The 27,925-nt window shown below is 35.5% G+C and overlaps 1 protein-coding gene across 4 annotated transcripts in view; it reads right to left on the bottom strand.

Annotated features, from left to right (window-relative positions):
- The window catches only part of LOC150107189 (uncharacterized), a 217,939-nt gene that overhangs the window by 89,533 nt on the left and 100,481 nt on the right, over window positions 1-27,925 (bottom strand). For all 4 annotated transcript variants that reach the window (XM_090391050.1, XM_090391048.1, XM_090391047.1 and 1 more), the window contains exon 4: window positions 19,462-19,591. In XM_090391050.1, coding sequence (XP_090247176.1) covers window positions 19,462-19,591 — 130 coding nt within the window. The remainder of the gene's footprint in view (window positions 1-19,461; window positions 19,592-27,925) is intronic.

The raw sequence follows: 27,925 nt of genomic DNA on the forward strand, positions 1-27,925 counted from the left end.
TTGCCTTAGTATCCCATGATGCAAGGCACATATCCTTACAGACACATATAATGTTATGCATTATGGGAAGGGTCACTACGCAAAGCGGTTTCAACCTTTATTGAGGTTTCATCAGTGGGAGCTAGACCAAGAGGTGATACCAAGGTTGAAGTAATGCAGAAGTCATATCTTCATATATGAGTAGTCAAAAGATGTCACACCTTATTAAAATACTCTGGATAAGAGATAGTTGTTGGAAGTTTTTCCACTTGGTTATACTGTAAATTAAAGATGCCAAGAAATTTTATTCTTGGTTTAATCCTTTATCTAAGTGTAAGCAAACAGAGTTTGCGCTTGAAGTATTTTCAGAACTGGACAATTCGTATATAAAAATATGACTTTTGCATTACTTCAACCTTGGTATCACCTCTGGATCTGGCTCCCACTGATGAGAGCTCAATAAAGGTTGAAACCAGTCTGGGTAATGACCCTTCTCATAATGCACAGCATTATAACATGTCTGTAAGAATATGTGCTTTGCATCATGGGATATAAGGTAAGTGATGAAAAGTAATTAGCTTCTATATACAAGTTGCCCAGTCCTGAAAATACTTCAGGTGCAAACTTTTTTTGCTTACACTTGGATAAAGGATTAAACCAAAAATATAATTTCTTGGCATCTTTAATTTCTACTTGTTAATGTCTTCTTCAATAGCCAAGTAATCTTATGAGCAAAACCTTAGCAATATGTCCTCTAAACTTTAACTCCCAAAATGCATAACTTTACATTTCTCCACATTAAACTGACACCCATTAACTTTTGCTATATTGACAGCCTATTTAAATTGTCCTGCAAACTCTCCACATTACCTTGATTTACTATTACTCTACCTAATTTTACATCATCAGCAAACAACTGAATATTTCCTTTAAGGTTATTTCCTATATCATTTATGTACAAATTAAACAGCTATGGTCCCAGCACTGAACCTTGCAACACACCACTAGTCACCTGTTTTCGCCTCAATTCTGCAACTCCACATACCACTTTTTGAAATCTCTCCTGCAGCTACCCTCTTATCCACTTGACCAGTGTCATATCCATTCCCATTTGTTCTAATTTGCATAACAGAGTTCCATGTGGTATTCTGTCAAATGCCTTTGCAAAATTCAGAAAAATCATCATGTAGCCATTTCTTTTATCCAACTCAGCTCTATTATAAAAAGTTAGTAAATTACTAAGGCATGACCAACCCTTCACAAAGCCATGTTGACTCTCATACAGTATCATATTTTTATCTATCTATTCTTGAATTCTATAATAAATTTAGTTTAATCCTTTATTCAAGTGTGTGCAAACAAAGTTTGCACCTGAAAGTATCTTCAGGACTGAGGTAAAGTGGTACAACACCGGGCGACTCCTTGCAAAGGTGGAGCAAGCTACCAACACTCCTATCTCAGTATCTCCCATAATAATGCAAAACACATCTCCTTGCAGATATGTATAATGTTATGCATTAAGGGAAGGGCCAAGAGCCAGGCCCAAGTGGAGATACCAAGGCAGAAGCATTAGCAAGGTCATCTCCTCCTATAGGAGCTGCCAAACGGTGTGCCACCTTTTTAAGGAGTAGCCCGGTGTTGTACCACTTTACCCCAGTCCTGAAGATACTTTCAGGTGCAAACTTTGTTTGCACACACTTGGATAAAGGATTAAACTAAATTTATTATAGTCTGACCAAGTGAAAAATAAACTTTCAACATCTTTCTTGAAATCCAGAGTAATTTAATAAAAAGGTGGCACACCATTTGGCAGCTCCTATAGGAGGAGATGACCTTGCTAATGCTTCTGCCTTGGTATCTCCACTTGGGCCTGGCTCTCACTGAAGAGACCTCAATAAAAGTCGAAACTAGTCTGGGTAGTGGCCCTTCCCTTAATGCATAACATTATACATATCCGCAAGGAGATGTGTTTTGCATTATGGGAGATACTGAGATAGGAGTATTGGTAGCTTGCTCCACCTTTGCAAGGAGTCGCCCGGTGTTGTACCACTTTACCCCATTCCTGAAGATACTTTCAGGCACAAACGTTGTTTGCACGCACTTGGATAAAGGATTAAACTAAATTTATTATAGTCTGACCAAGTGAAAAATAAACTTTCAACATTCTTGAATTCTCTTTTAAACCAATTTTTCTAGTACTTTTACCGCCATGCCTGAGACAATGACTGGTCTATAATTTGCTACTGAAGTCTTAGAACCTCCCTTATGTTTTTATATTTGTATTAAATAACCTGATTTTATAATTAAAATGAAATATATATTGATCTGTAATTGACCACGATTTACAAACATCTAATACCAACAAGTTTCGGCGATGGAGCTGTCTGGCTTCTTCAGGGCTTATAATGGTAAAAGAAAAAAAAAACTTGAAGTGGTTAGTACAGAGAAATGGAGTAACACTATCGTATAAATTAAACATTAAAACAGAACATGTAACATTACACGCATTGAGCGTGTTGTGTTAGTCACTGTTATGCGAGCATGTTCTGTAGTTTTGAGCGAAATTAAATTCTGGCAGACTGAGTGATCTTATTAAGGTTTTCCATATGTCAGCTATTATCATTCTCTGGTTTCTGTTAAGATTTTCTCCAGAAAGGAGGACTACAACGGCTTCCTTGAAATTTTTACAATGGAAATCTTCTTCTAGGTAAGGCCTGGAACTGCTATCCCAATCAATGGTATGGTTAGAAATCATGAAATGATGGGATAAACCTGAGTTGTCTGTTCTGTTGTTATTAACATCTCCTATATGTTATATTTTTGGATTTCAAGGCTTCTCGACATCTGTCCTATATGGTTTAGACCACAAGCACATGGGATGTTGTACACTCCAGCATGTTTCTAAACCAGAGAATGATAATAGCTGACATATGGAAAACCTTAATAAGATCATTCAGTCTGCCAGAATTTAATTTTGCTCAAAACAAGTTCCATGCGTGTAATGTTACACATTGTTTTAATGTTTAATTTATACAATAGTGTTACTCCATTTTCTCTGAACTAGCCATTTTGAGTTTTTTTTCTCTTACCGTTATAAGCCCTGAAGAAGCAGAACAGCCCCATCAGCAAAACTTGTTGGTATTAGATGTTTATAAATCATGGTCAATTAAAGATCAATATATATTTTATTTTAATTATATGTTTGAATGACCAAATATAATCTAAACAATGAACAATTTTTTGTTCAGTTTTTTTTTATTTCCATATTTTCCCTAACATCCCATATTTTCCCCTGTTTATTTATTATTGATCCCAGGTAATTAATTTTTTTAAATTATTATTATTAAATGACACCTCCAGGGAGTCCAAAGACTCATCGAGAGAGGACACCTACTCTACATCTCTCAAATGGAGAGGATCCAGAGGCGAGTCACTCAGTCTCCACCACTCAATCCACCAGTAAACTGCAGCATATAGGGATGGATATAGGGTTATTGAGATGGATAGGAGGGTAGTTGATGGAGAGATATCAGAGAGTAGTTTATTCAGGGGTAGAGTCCAAAAGACTACCTGTGACTAGTGGTGTGCTGCAGGGTTCTATTCTTGGACCACTACTATTTAATTTGTTCATTAACGATATAGGAAAGGATCTGAGAGGAACTGTTCATTTGTTTGCTGATGATGCAAAGTTGGGTAGAGCAATAGTGAATGCACACAATGCTAAAATTTTGCAGGATGATTTGGATAGATTGGAGGACTGGGCTAAGGAGAATGGATGTCAATTTAATGTGGCAAAAGTGTAAGGTTATGCATTTTGGGGTGAAAAGATTAGCAGCAGTATACCACATTGGTGGAACTGTACTCCAGGAGATTGACAAGGCCAGGGATTTGGGAGTCTTGGTGGATAGGAAGTTGAAGTTTAGGGGGGCACACTGCAAAAGTGGCTAAATCAGCTCATCAAAGCACTTAGTTACTGAAGAATACTTTGACGAGCAGAGACAAGTAAGTTATTGTTCCTCTGTATTGAGCCTTGATAAGACCCCATCTTGACTACTGTGCCCAGATCTAGGTACCAGGGTTTCTTCTTGATGGAGAGGAGATGGGGAGGATCCAGAGGTGAGTGACCAAGATGGTAGCAGGTCTATGGAATGAACCTTATGAGAACAGGTTGAAGATTTGTGGGTTGCAGAAATTGGTTGATAGGAGCAAAAGGGGTGATATGATTGAGACATTCAAATTACTGAAGGGTTTCTATAAGATTAATTCAGAGGATATTTTTCAGAACAGGACTGGTGGTGGGAGGACTAGGGGCCATACATGGAAACTGGGCAAGAGTGTGGTTGGCAAGGGTGTTAAAACTAGGATTTTTACTTGGAGTGGTGAATGAGTGGAATAAGTTGCCCGAGTCTGTTGTAGATGCCATGACTGTGAATGAGTTCAAGGCAAAGTATGATAGATACTATGTGGATGTTGAATAGTTGTTCTTGACATGATGTTTTGGGCCTCCCTTGATGAGTCTAAGGACTCCTTGGAGTTGCCCGTTATAATAATAATAGCATGTTAAAAATTCTCTATGCTCTCTGTATCTTAGATTTTATATCTTCTGCTCTTCCCTGTTTATTTATTATTGATCCTAGGTAATTAATTATTTTTTAAATTATTATTATTAAGTGACACCTCCAGGGAGTCCAAAGACTCATCGAGGGAGGACACCTACTCTACGTCTCTCGGTCTCCACCACTCAATCCACCAACCACACCAATGCTATCTACTGCCTGCCACCACCATCAACCCTAGTATTTCCACAGACAATCACAAACATCCATGCCCACGGAGGGATTCGAACCCACGGCCTTTTGGCTGGAGGCAAATACGCTAACCGCTCGGCCAACCAGGCTGGCTTTTCTCCACTGTTTCTAAAATTTGGCCATTCAGTAATATGTCTTCTTTATGTTTGTTATTTATTTTCATTATATTTGATTTCATTTTATTTATTCCTAATCAGACCTCTTCATTGTGATTTATTGTTGTTTCTTTCAAATGTTGTTCTGTATGTGCCAGTTAACGTATATCCTCTACAAAATCCAGGACATGTAGCTGTTCTATTAAATTCCATCATATTCCTTTTACATTTTTTATGGCATTTCTCATAACCCAGTCTACAACAATAAGAAATATTGCTGGTGAGAGAATAAAGCCCTCTCTAACTTCTGTTTTAATTTCAAAGAACAGAAATCTAACAGGTACTTTTTTGTATATATTGCACCCACCCACAAAAGGATTTTTTTTTTCTATTTTTATCACTTTTATATATGTATTTTTTTTTTGTATTTATTTTTTACAAGTTCAGAAACTGTACTTTAGAGACCAAACATGAAACTTTTTCTAGCCACTTTAGGGGATGGTGGTCTCACACCAGGTGAGAAAATTCATCTCCCACCTCAAGATAATCACAAACATCCATGCCATGGCAGGATTTGAACCTGCAGTCATACCATTATTATTAGTTTTGCTCTTTTCTCCAAATTTTCCCCAAACATTTGTAAACATTTGGTAATCATTTCATACTCTGCTGTTTAGATCTCCAACAAGGACAGTTTTCCTTTTTCATTGTGTCAACTGGCTTATCTAATGCCTCAAAAAATTGCTCCACTTCTTCCTTTGCAAAACTTCTGGAACTGAAGGCACAAATAAGTCACATTATCCAGTTCCCCATTCTGATATTCCCCACATCACTCTACTTCATATTGCCTGCCTTCAAGAATGTTATCCTTGTATTAAATGTTTAATACTACAGCTACTCATTTTCCCTGATTATTACAGCCCGAATATAACTTCCTGTATTTATTACTTAGAAAGATCTCAGCTGTTTTTGTCTTCTTTGTTTCAGTAATACTTATGCCAATCTAGTACTTATCCAGTTCTTCTGCTAGTTCCATTTATTTTCCAATGATGCTTCTCACATTGATAGTACCAATCTTAAATTGATTTGGGATGTGTTTCAGGATTTGTTCCAGTAGCTGACTTTTTGCTGTTTGCACAATCAGCATGAAATTCTGTCATGTTGTACCATCATTTTGCATTATGGTTTAAGCCATTAAGAATACAATTTGGTCAGCTAAATCCCAAATTGCCAGTCCCTCTTTATTCACTCAGTATCCATGAAGATACCTAACAGGGTGCACCACGAGATGGTGAGGATTAGACATTAGATCAGAAGCTCTGGTCGGTTATCCACATTCCTTAAATGCTGCATGGAGGTATCCTCCCAGTTATCCAGTCTTGACCTTTAAGCATCCTCTTGTTTCATTTTGTCACATACAGTTATAAAAGAAAATGTCACTACAATGCCACCAACTGGGGAGAGTGATCATTTGGTTTTGATGTGGGAATGGCAGACACAAGCTTCACAGAAAAAAAGAGATGTTTGGAATTGCAGAGCAGGGAATAATCATAAATTAAGTATTATTTTTATGGCTAATCTAGCCTACTTTCATTTAGGAGTGTCCCTTTTTTACAATGCCATTGGCTCTTTATTCAAATCTTAGTGATCTCACCCTCCTCCCAACACGCTTTATCCACCCCTAAATAATAATAATATTATACATATAAAAAACTGTTTTTTTCAAATAATTCCACCACATTATTTTACTCCCACTTTCCCAAACCCCCTTTCCTTTTAACAGCTTAACAGCAGATGTATGCATATCGTCAGGATAAGGAGACAGCCAACAACATCCAAAAAAAAAAAAAGTATGTCCAAATTTTTCTCCTATATTATTCTTCATATATTAGTCTTATAACACATCAGTAATGCCCTAAGATTTGAGTCAAGAGCCAATGACATGTAAAAATGGGACACTCCTAAATGAAAGTAGGCTAGATTAGCCATAAAAATAATAGTTTATCTTAGAGGAGTAACATGGGAATTTTTCCAGAAATAATACCTATGATAAATTAAGGAAACAGACCAGTAATGATGTGCAGTGGCTTGATCAATTGAAGGGGAGAAATATCAGACGTGCTTGGGGCTTGGTCCAGAATCAGGTACTTATGGCAATATCAGATTGTTAGAAGGATAAATTGAAATCAATGAACTATGGAATTATGCAGGAATTTCTGAGAAAAGAGGATGATATGAAGGAGATATAAAGATGAGGGTACCTCACAGCAGAATGAGAAGTATAAGACACAGGCTAGTAAGGTGACAGGTGTAGTGAGGAAGGAGAGATTTGCTGATGCAGTAAAGCAAAACCCTAGAGAATTCAAGCCAGTAAAAGAAAGGGTGAATGTGAAGACTGACTTTAATTTATGGAGATGGAACACAGGTCACATCTGCTGAAGAAATAGTGGAAATGTTCAATGAGTATTTTGCTAGTGTATTTCTTGTATATGTTAGGAATAGTGTTTAGAATATTAGTAAATCTGCTTTCATAATGAAGAATTTATGGAGACAAAAACAACATACGTGTTGGAATAATTATTTTACCTATAATTAAGAAAATAATATTTGATGTTCCATTTCCGGCCTCTGTATTGAAGTAATCATCAGGAAAACATACAGTAAAACCTTGATATAACGGACTAATTCGGGCGAGGGGGGTGTCTGCTAAATCCGAAAGTCCATTATATAATAAAGTAGATTTTCCAAATGCGTATGTTAAAAAATTGACAAATTAGCTAATTTACATGTTTTTACTTATGTAGAAACTTTTATGTCATTAAACTTAAGTACTGTATCAAAGTTTAATTTCACAGACACTCCCGAATCCAACTTTTATATGACTTCTAATTTTTGATTTAACGTTAGATTAACTCTTCCATTTGTCCATATTTTAAGTTTATGGTTACAAAGATGTGTTTTACCATTCATACATATGTATCTAATTTTAAATTTATATTGAATAGGTCTATAAAATTCGTACATACATAAACTATTCACTGCAAGTAAACAAATGCACACTACTGGGCGTGGCTTAGCACATGTCGGCCGGCACCCATTAAAACTGCTGCAGAAAGTCACGGCACATGACAAAAGAACCAATTACAGCGCAATTGGTTCACACCAATTGCGCTGTGAGTGGTGACTCATTTATGTCGGCTAAATTACTACAGTGTTTTTCCAACATACGATGGCCTGTTCGGCAAAATTTGTTAAAAATAACAGGAAATTAATAACAAAAAATAAGCTGTTAATTTAATTATAAACAAATCTTGGTTAAAAGCATTTTAAAATTAACAGGGTGTTAATTTTCACATGACATACAGACTGGAAATTTTGTCTGTTAAATCCGAAGTCCGTTAAATCGAGGGTTTACTGTATATGTACAGGACACAAGCTACATGACACTACATTGATCTTACAGAAAAGTAAGATCAATGTAATTGTTTTGTTAGTCATTTACCCTAGCCTGACCTCCGGTGGAAAAAAAAAATTAAATAAAATATGCACAAAATTAAAAATTAATTCACAAAATAAAATAAAGTTTTCATATATATCAGTATAATAATATACCAATGATTAAGAAAAAAATAAAAAGTTTTATAGCAGAACTACATTAAACAATTTCTAAAGTCCTCTCATATTAGGGTCTCTTCGGTCTGGGGTTGTTCTGGATGCTATATGGGTTGAAAATGGGTCCTCCAGATTCTTGGAATTATTAATCCGTCATTCTTGTTTGGATCTAAATGATGTTTCTTTGAACTTTCAAACCAAGTTATGGTGTGGTGTAGGGACTTGGTGCCTTCCAGTTAATTCTGTGACATGTCTGAAGTGCCTGACAGGCCTGTTTTACCATAGTGGATGAATTTAATGTGGTGTGTATGTTCGTCTTTTCTTATTGGGATGGTGGCCCTGTTTCCCCTATATAAGGTGGGTTGCAGTTGCACTGAATTTTGCAAACCCCTGGGTGAGCAAGGTATGGAAGAGGACCTTTGGATGAGCTAAGTAAATTTTTTAATTTTGCAGGAGGTTTGAAGGTCGCCTTAATATTGTATTTATGTGGTGCTCTATCTATTTTTTTCTGATATGCCCTTAATGTATGGTATGGTTATGGCATTCTTGTAATCTTTTTTGCTTTTAATGGTATTTTTGTGGAAGATCTTGTAAACCATTTTTTTATTGTAGCCATTTTTACAAACGTTTGGCTAATAATTTCATATTCTTTGTTCAGTCTGCTCACTGGAGCAAATTGTTAGAGCTCTGTGTTTGAGGGTACTGATGACCCCTAGCTTTTGTGTTGGATGGTGATATGAATTTTGTGGTAGACCATGAAGGAGAGGCAGCTGAGGGAAGACGTGTGACAAGTGTGTCTAGAAAAGGAAGAGAGTTCTTGTTTTCAATTTTGATGGTGAATTGGATACATTTGTGTTGTTTGGTTGGGTCACTTAGAAATGAATTTAATGTTTGGCAGCCAAGATGCCAAATGGTGAAAATATCAACATATCTGAGCCACTTCTAATCATCTTCAATGAGTTCTAAAACAGTTTCTTCTGAATGAAATTTTGTAAATATTATTCCAATTCATAAGAGTGGATCATCACGAAAAAATGGCAAATGACAAAGCAGAAAGTCCCAGCTTTATTTTCCAATGTTTTTGATGGTTATCTGAAGAAAAATTTGAAACTGTTTGGAGAAGAGAAAGTGTATAGTGATAATTATGAGAATCAGTTGGTTAGTTATTTATTTATTTATTTCACTGAAGTTTATAAGTTAACTCAAGGCACATAAAAGATAAATGGCAAGAGTTTACTGCAATTGGCTAAATCAGGCTTTACTACAGAACATAATAAAAAGACGGTAAAGAGAAGAGTTAGAACACATAATAAGTTCATTTTTACTGTTCAGAGAAATTATGAGAGATCTTTCATCAATGGGTTATAGGATTGATGAATGATATGGTTGTACTGGTTGAAACATGATCTGAAAGGAGAAAGGTAATATGACTGAGGATATTAAAGAATTGTTGAATGAGTCAAAAAAAAAAAAAAAAAGAACAAAAGAATAAAAATGGTGAGTGTTTGCTTACTGCAATCTACTTACTGGCTCATTTGCAATTTCTGCTTTCCTCCTATTCTGACAGGAGTGAGATGAGAGGAAAGCGGAAACTGTAAATGAGTCAGCAAGCAGATTGTGTAGGAGGGGGAAAGGATTTTGATGGTTGAAGGGATCTGTCCACAAGTCAGATTACAACTGAATAGTTTTAGTATAAGGCATTTGAAGAAATTGCTGTTTAGTAAAAAAGGAAATGTAATGTGTCAAGAAAACTAGACATGCCTGGGTGAGTGCATGAAGGCATGAATGTTTTCATTAAATTATGTGGTAGAAACTGTCAGTGTAATTATTAAACAAAGAGAAGAGGGGGGGGGGGATAGCTTGTTAGTAATAACCCTGAGAAATGATCACTGCATTTTTCAATAAAGAAAACTGTTTACCATGGAAATAGTGAGGCGATTTGATTCAAGATTCAATACATCAGCCTAGTAGTCAGCTCTCAAATATATATGCAAATGCCAGAAGCATCAGAAATAAATGGAAGAAGTTCTTAGCACTGGTATATACAGTGAAATAAAAGATTATAGGAAACAGTGAGAATGAGCTGAATGATATATACTGATGCCAGAAATGTCATGAATAAAGGTGAGGCATTCTTAGCTTTCCTAGATGTGGTGAAACAATTATAGGCATCAGCAAGTCCTTCCTAGCTGACATAAGAAGATATTGTTACAGGAATAGAATGTAAGAGGTTGATTTATTCAGGGAGGACAGACAAAATAAGAAAGACAGAGATGTACTACTAGTGACTGCAGAGGAATTAAATACATCCAGAGTATAAATCTCTGGTAATGGTGGTAGTGATAGTATGAATGATATCAGAAATAGGTTTAAGGCTGTTTGGTATGAGGCAGAAGTTAATAGGACAAGAAACATAATTGGGTAGTGCTGTAGCACCACCTAATTATGTATTGAGCATCAGAAAAGCATGCAAGATGAGGGAAAATGAATTTATGGAATTATTCAGAGATACTTTAACAACACATGATAGAATGGACTTGCAGTACAATAACACTGCATCTAGTAATAGCATCTAAAAATCTTTTTATAAATGAGGTAACCATCATGCCTCCAACTGGTGAGTAATTTTGCAATTTTGACTTCACAAGTGATAATGTATATAAGCTAATAAAGGACATATGTGGAACTATAAGAAAGGTGTGGAAAGTTTTTTTGCTTGATTATGATGTATACCATACTTGACAAGAAATTATATTCTTGTTTTAATCCTATAACCAAAAATAAGCACGAAGTCACTTCTTGACTTGTAAAGGGACTGTTGACTTCACATCACGTGCCTTAGTATCCCATAATGTTTCTGCATTTGCACTAAGGCAAGTGATGTGAAGTCAACAGCTTCTCTATACAAGCAGACCATCTTGAAGTTACTTCACGCTTATTTTTATGCTTGGGTATAGGATTAAAACAGAATCTGGTATCTTCTTGGCTCTGACACCTACTGATGAGGCCTAAATAAAGGTTGAAACTGATATGGGTAGTGATCCTTCCCATAATGTTTTTGTATTATGGAAAACTAAAGCAAATGATGTGAAGTCAATAGCTTCTATATACAAGTAAAATAGTTGTGAAGTTACTTCATGTTTATGAATATGCTTGGGTATAGGATTAAAATAACAAAATAATGAGACAGGTGATTATAATAAACTGAGAATGCAACTTTGCGTAGTGCCTTGGTAGGAGCAACTACATGGGAGAGGAATCAATGGTACATGTGAATTACCCAAAAGGTACCTAAAAGAAACTATATCTGACTGCATCACCAGAGTTAAGAGAAATAGCCATATGAAGTTAAATGGATGAATGATACTTTAAAGCAATAGCTACATAAACAACAAGGATATTGTGAAAAGTTAATGATGAAATTCTGGAATGCTATAAAGGAGATTGAATGCCATGGTGAGAAAGTTGAAATCAGATTATAAAAAAGGAATTAGCCTAATAGGCCAAAGAAGATCTGAAAGAATTTTATCACTATGCAGCAAGTAAAAAATAATAATAACCACAGAAAATACCTTTATTGAATATAGATGGTAGAAAATGGTCAGATATACAAGAAATAGCAGAATTGTTAAGTGATCACTTAACAAGGTATATAGATTTATTAAAGCATATATTTCAGGCAGATCCATTGGCTCTTTGGATGACAGGGAAGAACTGGATAAAAGAAGAAAGTAGAAATAGTACAGCTGTTACAAGAGTTTGACTCATATATAGCAGTTGGGCTAGATAGGATATTGGCACATGTGCTGAAAGAATGTCCAAATTAGTGCAGTGCCCCAGACCTGATTGTTCAACTGAGTCTCAGCATATGCATAATGAGTGGAAGGAGAGCAAAATAATTCCATTATACAAGAGTGGAGCTAAGAATGATGATGCAGCAAATTATAGACCAATTAGTATCTCTGGTGTGGTTATCAAGATATTGGAATGGCTGGTTAGGAACCATATTCAAATGTTGGTAGACAACACTAGTGATCTACATAGAGTACAGCATACTTTTGTTAAAGTTATCCTTTTGATTTAGCAATCTACTCATGTTTTATGATAGAGTGATAGCAGAGTTGGATAAGGAAATGGATATATACCATAATGCTTCTGGATTTTGCCAAGGCATCTGACAAAATTTCACAATTGAGACTCTTATACAAACTCAAAGGGATAGGTTTATAAAATAAACTTGTGACATGGACTGAAAAGCAGCTGACCAGGTATCAGAAAATGATGTATGGTGGTGGTGCAGTCTAAGAAGAGGAAGGCAGCTAGTGGTGTTCCACAGGGTTCTGTATTCAGATGACTGTTTTTTGACAAATATACTGTTGTTTAACAAGCGTGTTAGGGAGGATCTTGAGTGTGATATTCAGTTATTTGCTGATGATAATAAGTTAAGGAGAATGATAATAATATAGCTGATACAAAATCCCTGCAAGATGGACAAATGACAATGAATGTCAGTTCAATATTGCCAAGTGTAAAGTTACACCCTTTGCAGGAGGACATTACAGGCAGAGTGTTATATTAATGGGAATTTGTTGGAAGTAGTCAATGAAGCTAGATACTTGAGAGTTATTCTTTCACTTTATAAGGCTTTGAATAAGACCATGTCTGGATTCAATGACATGGAGAGATAGCCAAAACAACTCAATGGTGAGTAACTAAGATGACAAATGGCTTATAAAATTGCGCATATGAGGACATAATGAGGGAATGTTGCCTTCAAAACAGACCACATAAAAGAGAGGGAAGTGATAGACACATAAGTTTAGTAAGATAAGGGGATCTTACTGTATAAACACAAGTGATATTTCACAGCTTATGGAAGATATGAGATCCAGAATCATCTCTTGGTGTGTGGAGGGTGCCTGGAATGGGCTACTATTAAATGCTACAAGTGTGTATTTGGTAAATGTGTTCAAGGGGAGATACAATAGGTATTTAAGTATCTAAATGGATTCTCCCTCAATGAGCCCTCAGACTTCCTGGAAATTCATAATAATAATAATTTAAGTATAATGATTAGTTAATTTGGCATTCCTGAACATGTCAGTACTGTTAGGTCTATATCAATACACATGTAAAAAAAAAAAAAGGCAAGAGAATGAAAAAGAAGAAGATAAACTGAACGAATTTGCACAAGTCATCCTATACACCAATGGTGAAACCGGTCGTATTGGTCCGGCCATAGTGGTGATTACTTAGTATATTATTATTATTATTCAGGCCTCCAAGGAGTCAAAAGACTCATCAAGGGAGGTCCTTCCTAAGACATAAAGTCTGTCAAGACTCATCAAGGGGAGGTCCCCCCCCCCTGAGAAACACAAAGTCTATCATACCACTCTTTAAACTCACTGACCGTTCTCACTCCCACCACTCCATCAGGCAATGCATTCCACGGCTCAACCACCCTCCACACAAAGAAACCACTCCTTACCCTCTTGCTCACAGTTTCCTTTCGTAACTTCCAGGGATGGCCTCTTGTCATCACTCCTTCCCGCTGTTCAACCAAGCAAAAGAACTCCCCAGTGTCAACCCTGTAACCACCTCTCAACAGTTTAAAAGTCTCAATATGATTCAGCTACAGTTCATTTTCAACCCAGCATTGAGTTAGTCAATCTCAGACTATGAAGTTGGAATTCTTCTGGGTGCACTGGTTTCTCTCTTCAAAAAAATAAAACTGACTCTGAACACGTTTTGGTTGTAGTTAGGTATATACATTCTGGTATAAATATGAATTTGAGTGTTTTATGGAATTCATGCAACTGATATTCTGATACTTCCCAAAGTGTGTGGTACAAGCCCCTTGGGGAAGCTGACTGATCCAGGAGGGGGGAGTAGTAGTGGCCTCATGAGCAAAAGGGGACATTGAATTGAAATAAGGGGGTGGTGAGAGCATAAAGGACAAAAATTAGATGATGAAAAAAATTTATCATCAAAAATTTTGATGATATAGCTTGTATAACATAAGTAAAGATCATAATGGTTGCTTTATTTTTGAAGGAAACATACAAAATGCAAGTTACAGCTGATCAGCGTTGAAGTCTGACAACAGGTCTTAGCAAGCAAAGTGTTGGTGGGCATGCTCTTTCAAGTGATCAGGATTTTACAAGTCCAGTATGCATCGGCAGGAATATGTGCATGTTATGACTTTCATAACAAACTTCACTGTATAATACTATAAATACATGAGACGTATGAAATCAGTTTTAGATTATTTCTGAATTGTATGACAAGCAGTTAGCAATTTGATGCAGTGCATAAAAATTAGTACAGATAAAAATCAGTACCGTACTTACACGGATTACAGACAAAGCAAATTATTGTTGTTCCAATAAAACAGCAGGTTTCATGTGAGTATTTTTATACCTTTTCTTGTAAAAATAATTTGGTTTAGGTATGTGAGAAATTACATTCTATCAGTTTTGTAAATTTAACTTTTTTTTACAGAATGTAGACAATATATATAATATAATATTGAATATTTGAAATATGGCTTTATTGTAGTCGCCTACAAATAAAACATGACCAATGTGCTTGATTTGCCAAAAAGTTTTTTATATGAATTGATGAAACCTTCAAAGACTAGAAGAACATTTGACAAAAGTTCATGCTGATAAAAAAAAAAGATAAGGATTTATCACATTTTCAAGCACTTAAAGAAAAATTTTTGAAACAACCAACATTGGCAGGCATGTTTTCAGCAGCATCCAAACTAGATGATGATGGGTTGCAAGCCTCTTACAATATTTCTTTACTGATTGCTGAATTGGGAAAACTGCATAATGTTGGTGAAGAACTAATTCTACTAGCTGTTAGTGAGGTAATACACACTGAACTGCACAATCCAGCCTCTGATATTATCAAGAAATTTCCTTTGAGCAATACTAAAGTGCAACGAAGAATTGATGAAATGGCCCAGGATGTTGAAGACCTCATTATGTGAGTATTTAGAAACAACTTAACTCTCTATACAACTTGATGAATCTACTTTACCAGGAAATGAAGCCTTACTTTTAGCACATGCACAATACATAAAAGAGGAAAAAATTTGCCAAGAATTATTATTTGCTAAAAATTTGCTAACTGACACCAAAGAAGAATCGATATTTCGTGCATTGGAAGAGTTTTTTTAAAGAAAAAGAAATCCTTCTGAATAATATCTTGTCAGTTGCTACTGGTGGTGCTCCAGTGATGGTAGGGGGCTATCGTGGTTTTATCGCATATTTATTTCAAAGAGGCAGTGCCAAATGTATTCACTGTATACTGTGTGATTCATCGTCAACATTTAGTTGCCAAATACCTGAGTGATTGCCTTCACAGGTCATTACATTATGTAATGACCTGTTGGTTTAGGTTCACTGAATGACAGATTGTTTGGAAAACTTTGCATTGAAAACGATGAAGAATTAAATCGTTTGCTACTCCATACAGAAGTTCATTGGCTATCAAAGGGTGCCTGTTTGAATCAATTTTATAAACTCTTTGACTCAGTGCTACAGTTTTTAGAAAACAGAGATGATTCTTTATGAGCCAACTTGATTAATTTCAAAAGTGACATAGCTTATTTGACCGACTTGTTTAACAAATTTAACAAAACAAATCTACAGCTCCAAGGAGGTGAGCTGAATTTAATTAAAACAAAAGCTGTTTATTTCTGTGTTTGTACCAAAAGTTGTCTTATACAAATGAAACTTAGGACAAGGAGAATTCAACCAGTTTCCAAATCTATCAACAGTGGAAAAATGTGATGAAGATGTGCTCAGCTATTGTTCAGCACTTGGAGGCTCTCCATTGTGATTTCAACCAACAATTTAAAGATATTCTTGCAACGAAAATACCCGATTGGGTTTTGGACCCATTTTCGAGTACAAACACAGAAGAATCTTTACAATTACAAGAAGAACTGATAGAAGTAACAACAAATGAGAAATTGAAATTAAAATTCAAAAACGGGTACCAACAGTTCTGTTGCAAAAGCAGATGCCCATACTTTATCCTGGATTGTGGGCCGTAGTAAAAAAGTTTTTAATAGCATTTCCATCATCATATTTAGTGGAAGTGGGGTTCAGTGCAGTCACAAATCTTTTAACTAAAAAAAAGAAACTGACTGCAAATAGCTGATCTGGTGATTTAAGAGTGCTTCTGACAAATACAGAGCCAAATATCAATAAATTGGTAGCAGCATGCCAGGCTCATCCTTCTCATTAGGATTGTTTTTAATATTATTGATCATTATTTACTATTTTGTGCGCAATTTTTACATATGTGCAACTTATATTTGTTTTCTTAATTTTAATAGTATTATTAAATTTTCAGCTCCAATGTGCCTTATTCCCAAACTTCAAAAACTCTACTAGATGCATAATAAAATGCAAACTTATTTCTGATATCTATCTGTTTGTTTGCTTAAAACTCAAGAAATGTTGATCCGATTTTCATACGATTTTCTTTTATATGTATCAGGTAGAGCTGGTCAGGTCTTAGAAGTAGTTTCCAGGAGGGGTGCTAAATAATTTTTTTTTTTTGGAAAATGGGACAGTAAGCCAAATAAGTTTGGGAACCACTGCTCTAAATGAACATAAATCTCCAGGTGGCAGGCCAATAATCTAATAAAATATTAAATTACGAATATGCAAAATTATATATTTATTATAAATTATGACATTATAAATTATGAATATGCAAATATACAAGAGCTAGGAACAAAAACTGAAAAACCTGTATTAAGATAGATAGCGGCAGCATTTCGAGTGGTTGCCGCGAAGTTTATGAAGTAATTAGATATGAATTATCAGTTGCTCATGAAGTAATGAGAATTCCAACAATAAAAAATTAATTTATATATTTCTTCTCTGTTTTTCATTATCTTTTTAGACAATCTCTAGAGTAGTCTAGCTTAGACAAGTGCAAATGGTTATCCTCTATATATCCTGAACTTATATAAATTTCAATTAAATCTCCTCTCCATCTCCTGTTATATAAATTCAACAAATTACAACTAACCAAACAATTCACATAACTCTCATAGCTTTCAATTCTGAATACCTTCAATTCTCTTGACATCAACTACATCAGAAGCTTCTCTTAATTAAACCTACAATCCACTGACATTTGTGCATGAATTAACTTGAAGAATAATCTGTCTTTACACTATTATCACTTATCACTCTTAGAAAAAAACCAACAAAGCTAAAGTATATGTATGAATTAACTTAAAGAATTGACAATCACTAATATAACTTCCTTTTCTTTTAGAAAAAACCATGGTTAAATATGACTGAGGTACAATAATTCTTTATAGTTTTCTGTAATTATTGTACAAGAAACAAAACCACAATATTAACATAGTGAGATGATTTATGTGTTAAAAGTCAAACTACATCCTGCTATACAGGATGTGAGGACAGCAATGAATAGGCTACTAAAGCACAGATAACACATAAAAATGCAAAAAATCTCAATATAAAAAAGTCCAAACTGTAAATAGTAATGTTTATTCTGTAATGAAACTGAAATGCAATAATGCTTTAACTTATGTCTTCATTTAAAATCACAATCCTGTTTCCCATTTTTCCCAGCATCTTAGGCTTAGTGGTTTGTTATGGCCAAGTGGCCTAGCTCTTTGAAACCTAATTAATGCTCTGATAGAGCAGTTAATCCTATCTGCATAGTGTATTCTTATGGCCGTCAAATGAATGTGTTCTTCAGACCAGTTTGCTGCTTTGTGGGATAACTCTGAGTTTCTGGGAAAGAAAAATCTTACTATCTATGTATGAGATCACTCACCTTCAACTGAAAAACTCTTATAAAGGTCTCCACTTCCTAGATAGGATTTGAATAAAGCTCTTTCACCAAAGGGCATCATTGATACTGAGTGAGTTATGGAATATTCAATTATTTAACTGGTTCATTAATTAAAAGTTCAAATTTAGTGCTGAAATTATTTTATTTGAATAATTTATTTTTAGTTTATTTGAATAAACTAGACAGATGGGCAAATGAATGGGGGGTCTCGGTTTAATGAAGCAAAATGTAAGGTCTTGAAGCTTGGGATACATCGATGGTAGGCTGCATACAATTGAAGGAGCTGTGCTGGAGGAAGTAGGGGAAACAAGATCTGGGGGTGATGATCGATAGAAAACTGAAATCAGGGGGCATATTGCAAAGATAGTGAAGGTAACCCAGAGGATTGCTGCAATACTGAGAAGGATGCTGACCTGCAGAGATAGAAGAGTTATCATTCCGTTGTATAAGACCCTGATCAGACCACACTTAGACTGTTCTCGGATTTGGTCCCCAGGAATTGAAGGGGATAAATTAACTGTGGAAAGGGTACAGAGGCAGATAACAAAGATGGTTTCAGGATTGTACAATGTTAGTTATGAGGATCGGCTGAGGGAATGTGGACTGCAGAGTTTGGTGGATAGAAGAAGGAGAGGTGATATGATCGAGACTTTTAAACTGTTGAGAGGCAGTTACAGGTTGGACACTGGGGAGTTCTTTCACTTGGTGGAACAGTGGGAAGGAGCAATGACAAGGGGTCATCCCTGGAAAGTACAAAAGGAAGCTGTGAGCAATAGGGTGAGGAATGGTTTCTTTGCATGGAGGGTGGTGGAACCGTGGAATGCATTGCCTGATATTGATGTTGAAAGTTTGCATTGCCTGATAGGGTGGTGAGAGCAAGAACGGTCAATGAGTTCAAGGAGTGGCATGATAGACTTTGTGTTTCCTAGGAAGGACCTCCTGCGATGAGTCTCTTGGCTCCATGGAGGCCTGAATCATAATAATTAAAAATAATTAATGAAGCAATGTCCATTTTAATGAATTCATTATTTAATAAACTATTTATTATTTATCTTAAATAACTGAAACATAAAACATATTAATATGTTATGTAATTTTATTTAGCTTACCTGACAAACTGAACAATACCTGCACAGCATGCTAAAAGAGCTAAAGAACCAGTTAGACATCCAAGAACAATATGTATGACATCTAGTTCTACAAAAAAGTGAACTAGATATGGCTCTTTCCCTGACTGATCTGTAATATAATATGATAAAATATAATACAAATTTCAGCAAAAATAAATAAATAAATAATATACAGTAAAACCCCAAAGTTACGCGGTAGGTGTCCACATAACTCAAGGTATAATTTTGCATGTAATTTATATATACAAACATAAAATTGGGACCAAAGGTTTACTAAAACACCTATATTTTTTAAGAAATATGATCATAATTGTAGTTTTTCATACATAAAAAAAAGAAAGTTATTTCGATGTCGATGGTTTCATAAAATCTAATAGATTCGTCTGACAGCATAATGTCCTTTTCTTGTCATGCAAAATTTCTTCATAGCAAGCTAATGATTTTTTTATTCCTTGCCTTGTTGGCTACAATTCATTCCTCGTTAGAATCTGTCCTCCAAAATCTGTAAACCTTACTTTTACAATTGTTCTTGTTGTGGATTCCTGTAGCTAGAACTTCTTTGCTAGCTCACAAATTTTCATTCCGCCTTCAAAATCCTTAATAATGTCGAGTTTTGTTTCCAAAGTCAATGTTTTTCTTTTCTTGCTAGCTGTAGAAGAATTGGACTTGCTTCTTTTGGATGACATTATTATTTTTTATGTGATAAAATTTTTATCAAGAACATAACATTAAACAATTGTAAGGTTTGTTGACTATAAAAATTGCGTATGAACGGAGACTGCATGAAACACATCAGTGCTTGTTCACAGCATGTGCGACACTGGCGAATGTGGCCGGTGCCTGAAAGATACGACTAGTGGTGAGGCGTGAAGCAGGACGGGAATACGTACATATAAGAAACCGCGTAACTCCGGATTCGCGTAAGTCGGGGTATGACTGTATATATATATATGTGTGTGTGTGTGTGTGATTAATTTTTTAACTTGGGGATACTGTATATTAGGGTTACCAAGTAATTTTATAAGCTTGGTTATTTAACTCCTAATCCCAAGTATGCAAACAATTAAGTTTGCACCTGAAACATAGTTCCAGTCTAAAGATGGTACAACACCAGGGAAACTCACTGTAAAAGTGGGTAAAGCTCTGATCACTATTCTTAGTATTTTCCCGTAATGTAAAGCACATCTCACTAAAAGATGTATACTGCAATACATTATGGGTGGGGTCACTACCCAGACCAGTTTCAACCTTTTTTGAGGTCTCCTCAGTGAGTAGCTAGGGTAGTGACCCCACCCATAATGTATTGCAGTATACATCTTTTAGTGAGATGTGCTTTACATTACGGGAAAATACTAAGAATAGTGATCAGAGCTTTACCCACTTTTACAGTGAGTTTCCCTGGTGTTGTACCATCTTTAGACTGGAACTATGTTTCAGGTGCAAACTTAATTGTTTGCATACTTGGGATTAGGAGTTAAATAACCAAGCTTATAAAATTACTTGGTAACCCTAATATATATATATATATATATATATATATATATATAGTAATTTTCTCAACTTTGAAAATACCCTGATACTAATAATTTACTAATAAACTATACTATTCAAAGTTTGTGAACTCCAGGGTTCGTGATGCTCCTTTTTTTCTGAATAACCTTATAAGTTATCAAGCTTTAAATTTCTTAGAGTAATCTCATTAGAACAAACCCACTTCAACCAATACAGAGATTACAAAAAATGTGAATAACAATGTAAATAAAAATACAGTCAGAACCTACTTTTCCTTAATTCACTGAATGATTATAATAATATTTATTTTTTTAAGTACTAATCAAATAAGTGAGATAAACTCTTTTAGTCCAAAAGGTTTTTGTAAAAAACATTTGATAAACTGCAGAACTTTAAAACTCACAGTGAAGTAAAATTCAAACCAAAAATAATCAATGAATAAAAATGTGAAACACTGAAAGATGTAGAGGATAAATAAGATATAGAAATGCACAACTATTATAGTATGATAGCCGTTTTAATGATTTTTGTCATTAAAACAGCTATCGAAAAATATGTGGAATGTTCTATAAACGTATGCAACCTGCATTTATATAACAACTTGCTACAAAAATTCTTATGTTCAGTTGTCGAGAAGGGGCCAATACTTCATTCCTCTGCCAGAGCAAACAATAGAAAATATTATAGATGTGTTACCTTACTCAGAAGCAAGAGCTTTTGAGTAATGTAACTTAAATTAGTTTTCTTTAAAATCAATATTAATATATATATATATATTTTTTTAATGATCTGGAATTGAATTCAGCAATCTCAGAAATGTCCCAACAGGCACATTTCTGAGATTCTAGAAGTACGAATTTGATATTTGTATTTAGAATTCCACTGTTAATTAATAGATTATGAATGATGTTCAGTGCCTAACTGATGTCTGCATTAGCATGCAACTAAGTTGCTTTAAAATAAGTCAGGATATAATTCTAAGGTAATTCTAAATCCCTTAATTAATATCATAATGAAAAGAAAAATATGTATGAAAAATTCATATTTTTCAAAAAAGAATCACAGTGGAACTAAGTTTAGAGATGAAGAGTAGAAACATGTACACAAATATTACTGGAGAAAAAAAATGAAAGAGTATGAAAATATAAACTGAACGTTGGAGACTCAGTGGCAAAATCCAGGAAAATAGGAGATCATATGAAAAGTACCAAGCAAATAAGTCAAGAAGTACCCTGAGAAAAAACAGAGAAACCTGCAAGAAAGGTATTTGTAAAAGTAGTTAAACAAAATAATGGGAAAATTTTGCTAAGAAGATAAATATCATGAATTGTTTAAGAGATACTTGTGTCATGAGAAGTTTCTTCAAATTAACATGAAAAAACACGACGGATAAGTAATACTATTTAAGACCATATATTTCATATCCTGAATATTATAGGCCATCATCAGTAACGATAATAATTAATTACAAAGTAGAACATGAACAATGGATTGATTTGAAAAAGAAAGCCACGTGATGTTATACATCCAAAAATTCAATGGTAAAACTGAGGAAATATTGAAATATTGATAATTATTCATATTTAAAAAAAAAATTATTGATGTGTGATTAAAACAAGACTTTCCCATATCTTAGATAGAAGCAGTCATTCCAATTTAAGTTTGGATGGCAAATTAAAGCCTCAGTGCTTTCTTTAAACAAGTGTTCAAATTTATACAGACACTGATGAAGTGAGCGTGTTTCAGACCACAGGGTGTTGTGGTCTGTATCTGTTCCATGCTGTGCCAAGCCAGATTTTTCAGATCTACTGTTACAAATGCAATATTGGTTGTTCTTGTATTCTTTTTTCTACAGAGCATCCAGTTTTTTCCAAAGTAAGAACAATGACACTCACAAAGAACTTGGTAAGCACCAGGGAGAGTTATGTTCGGCTGCAGAAGCGAGAACCCTCGACACTTCTGCATATGGCAGAAGAAGGCAAATCCATTCTGATAATAGGGTAATCAATCCATTTCATGGGATGAGTGTTTATTATTACACATCAGAAAATTAGCTTTTCTTTTATGAACATTCTAGTTTTTAAAGTGGTAACTATTTTGCTTGTATAACAGTTGGAAAATTTTATGTATAAAGCATGCGATTGCATATGTTAGTGACGAATTCTTACATCCCTTATTCTTTCCTCCCCTTCAACATGAATCGACTCTTCTCGGCACTCTGCTTGCTTTGGTTCTTTCAATTGTGGGCAGGCTATAGAGGAGACCGTTTATCTTTTGAAGATGGAAACCATGCTGATAATTTGTTGACATGAAGAAAAGTAGAAACTAAATTGCATTTCTCAGGAATTCTGGGAAATCCCGAGAAGCCAATTTATTTATTTATTTATGCTTATGGCTACATGAAAAGTACAATCACAATTTCCAGAAACAAATGATGAAAATCTTAACATATAAAAGTTCATTACATAAAAGGCACAACCTGCTTTCTTTCCTTTTTTTAAAAAATATAAAGCAAAAGTAACTTGTCATAGTTTATTTTTCACTTGGTTAGACAATAATAAGTTTAGTTTAATCCTTTATCCAAGTGTGATCAAAACAAAGTTTCCGCCTGAAAGTATCTTCAGGACTGGGGTAAGGTAATGCAACACCAGGCAACTCATTGCAAAGGTGGAGAAAGCTCTCATTACTCCTATCTCAGTATCTCACATAATGCAAAGCACATCTCCTTGCAGATATGTCTAATGTAATGCATTAAGGGAAGGGCCACAACCCAGACTAGTTTCGACCTTTATTGAGGTCTCTTCAGTGGGAGCCAGGCACAAGTGGAGATACCAGGCAGAAGCATTAGCAGGTCATCTCTACCCTGGTGTTGTTGTACCACCTTACCCCAGTCCTGAAGATACTTTCAGGCGCAAACTTTGTTTGCTCACACTTGGTTAAAGGATTAAACTAAATTTATTATACTCTAACCAAGTGAAAAATAAACTTTCAACATCCTTCTCTGAATCCGGAGTAATTTAATAATAAGGTTTCACACCCTTTGGCATCTCCTATAGGTTAGGATGACCTCTCATTGCTTCAGCCTTTGTATCTCCACTACTGGGCCTGGCTCCCACTGACAAGACCTCAATAAAGGTCGAAACCGGTATGGGTAGTGGCCCTTGCCTTAATGCATAGCATTACACATATCCGCAAGGAGATGTGTTTGCATTATGGGAGATACTGAGATAGGAGTAATGAGAGCTTTCTCCACCTTTGCAACGAGTTGCCTGGTGTTGCACTACCTTACTCCAGTCTTGAAGATACTCTCAGGCGCAAACTTTGTTTTGCTCACACTTGGATAAAGAATTAAACTAAACTTATTATAACTTGTCATAATTAATTCAGGGACAATTATCATCCTGCTGCACCAAGTATGACATGGTTGCATGTTCTCACAACACTTCACGACATAAAAGTAGCTGTATCTAAGGTTTAAGTAGAGAGCAGTTGTGTCTTGTGTGAGAAAACTTGATCCATTAGAGGAGGCCCATTTCATACTGTATCATCATCTTCTAACATGAGGAGGAGTTCTGCTGATACTATGATGAGGACTATGAGAGTAACTATGAGAATAACGTCTTCATGGTGAGATGGGACCGTGATCTTCTGTTTCCTCCATAACCACCGCCACCATCATACCAACTACAGGTCAAGGTCCAGGCTGGAAAGCCAATTCAAGGCCTCGTCCATCACCTTGTGGATGTCCTGTAGGCCATCACTCGTCTGAGCCACGGAGAACAATCACAATAAGGGTGATCTGAGAGCCCCCATTTATGTAGAAGATAGCCACATCTACCCTGACCAGTTCTGATCCTGTTTATGGATGACCAAATCTTCCTAGGAAGATCAAAACCAGGCTGCAGAGCACAGGGATCTTCTACCAGGAAGTCATTTGTTGGGAGATTGTTGGACCAGTGTTCTTTCCACATGTCAGATAGTGATGGCAGCACAGCTGAAGAGAGTTCGTCCATGGACCAGAGAGGCTTTCTAGATTTGAGGTGAAGACTAGGTGGGTTTATGAGAGTCTGGTGTAGGGGTAGGAGTGGGTTGCTCATTGCTTTATTAAATTCCTTAATCGAGGCTTGTCTTCTCTGTATGTGTGGTGAAGCAATGTTAGATAGAACAGGCAGTCAGGAGAGGGGGGGGGGGGGTTTCTCACTGTCCCACTAATTGTGCGCATGGTAGAGTTCAGCTGGGTGTCTATAATGTTAGTGTATGTGTACTTCTTTCCCTGACAGGGGCACAATATTCTGCTGCAGGGAATGCAAGGGCTAGTGCAGACGATCTTAGGACTTCTGCACCACAACTCCAGGTTGTTCCAGCAAGCCTTGAAACGATGTTATTTCTGGTTTTAATTTTATTGGCTTCTTTATTGGAGAGGTTGATGATGTGCCTTTTATAGGTTAGGCTTCTGTCCAGGCTCACTCCAAGGTATTTTGGGTAAGGCTCATGTTCTACCATTTTCCACAGAAGGAAAGGTTGAGTTGTCGATTCGCCTCTGCATTGTACAGGTGAAATACAGGTGAGAAGCCAATGAGTTTCACATATCATTTGATGTTTAAGAGTTCCTGCTGGAATAGTTAAAAGTGTAGAATAAGTAGTATGAGCATGTTGAAGTAAAGTTTTTATAATTCCAATCTTCTGTGATGGATATCGAGCTGAAATCTCGCTAAAATACGAATTAAAAAAACATTATTGTGACATGCTCATACTATTTTTTTATACATCTCAACTATTACAGCAGGAACTCTTAAACATCAAATAATATCTGACACTCAATGGCTTCTCAGAAAGAACCATACAACAGCTTTTTAATTCCTATAATCCTAGCTCAAATAACAAGGAACCAGTACATCGAGTTCCAACTCCATACACCTCTGGCATCGCAGAATCCATTTCCAGAATTCCTAAGAAATACAATTTATCAACAAATTATCAGCATGGTTTCCATCTTCAAAAGATAAATAGTCTCCTCTAGCTTTCCCTGGTGCCTACCAAGTTCCCAATGACTATCACTGTTCTTACTTTGGACAAACTGGACACTCTGTAGAAAAGAGAATACAAAAACAACCAATTGTTAAGTCGGAGTGAAACAAAATATTAAAGAAAATTACATTTCACTCGGACTTAACATAGTTCTCACTCTATTGGAACAAATAATGATTTTTCAGAAATTAATAAGCACTTGTATAGCAATCTTAGTGTAGTTTTATGTCTTTTATCTTATATTGTATTGTGAAATTTTATTATGTATGGCTACTGAGTCTCAAATACTATGTAAGTACCTGACAATTGCTGGGAGAGAAATAATATTGAAAAATGCGAAATAGCCGACTTCAGAAACACGTAATACTATGTACAGGCATATCCATTAGTAAGCAGAGTGCCTTCCCCCCCCCTTCCACCGCTACACTCCGTAAGTTACGAGAGGATTCCACGTGCGGTGCTAAGTGCTGTGAAGAAGGATGACGTAGATGTCAATGATGAAAGTAAAAGGAGTGGCGTGGCATTTTAAAAAAAAAGGCATGTAACACTGGAGACAAAGCTTTTTAGATGTTTTCCTGCTGCTGTGTTCCTGTGCCCTTGTAGGTCCGGCTGGTGTGGAGCCTCCACATGGTTTTTCCTTTGTTCAAGGAGATATCGGAAGAATGACCAGGAAGCCTGCCAGTCAGAAACTAGCCCAGCAGACTATATTTGTGGAAGACTACAGAAATATCCAACTATGAAGTACAGAGGGAATCTGTAGTGAACATCCTGAGAATGCATGAAGTAAAGAAGTCGTAGAAGGCAGATATCCGACGAGATAAGGAAGCGGCTAAAGTAACATACCAGCAATTGGTAAGGTGCAAAAATTTTATATCTTCTATCTAGTGGAAATGATTAGGAAGATTTTATTGCAATGTGCTATGAGAGACTCTTAGGACAGTATATTGATAGATTGAGAATGAAACAGAATATTGTATGTAAAGTTTATGTGGCAGATAGAATCTAGAATTTACTGCTAAAATTAAGAGATTCAGAAAGTTGTTTCATGAATTAACCTTGAGAGAGAGATTTACTAAAGTTCTTAATTAAGTCTGTTATATATATATATATATATTGAAAAGGATTGTCAGAGAAAATTGAGAATAGAATTTGATTCATATTGAGAATGGAATTGATTAACTAGAGTAGCACAACGAGACCAAGTGTATTAAATGTTATTAAATATGTTTCTCTGATTGAGATTTACAGAAAGGATAAAGTAATAGTATATATGAGTGCTAATTCTCTACCTAGCTTTGATTGTTTGATTGAATCAGTTTTATAGCGTGTATTATAGGTATTTTCTTGAAATTAAATGTTTTGTTAAAATATAAATGTTGTATTGCCTGAACTTAGAACCTATTGCACTTGCTCATAAAATTTAGCGAACTTAAAAGGGCAGGAGAATAGATAATATTGGGTCATGACTGCAAATTGGAAAATATATAGTTGATAAGAGTGAATGCTGACTGTATTCTAACTCCTTGGTCATACAAATTTAGTATAATCAAGGATTCAGGGTGGCGCAGCGAAAAATAAATAAATTTCTCTGAATTTGAATAAGGAGTTAGAACCAGTGCTGAGACAAAGAAATAGGCATCTGCCATTTGCATTTTCTTTGTCTCACAAACCAACAGCTTCATTCTTGTCAGGGATTCGGCCTGATTATTGAGAGAAAGGTAGAATAAAGTAATATATACATATAAGAGATAAAAGAGGGCCCAAAACATAAGAGAGTCGACACAACACAATATTACATTAACAACAGTAAATCTGAAAAATCTGGCTTGGCACAGCACAGAATAGATACAGGCCACAAAATCCTGTAGTCTGAAACACGCTTACTTCATCAATGTCTGTATAA

Source organism: Typopeltis vanoorti, chromosome 4 (genome assembly GCF_054136105.1).
Source record: "Typopeltis vanoorti isolate ZY-2024b chromosome 4, IOZ_Tvanoo_1.0, whole genome shotgun sequence".
NCBI classification, from domain to species: Eukaryota; Metazoa; Arthropoda; class Arachnida; order Uropygi; family Thelyphonidae; genus Typopeltis; species Typopeltis vanoorti.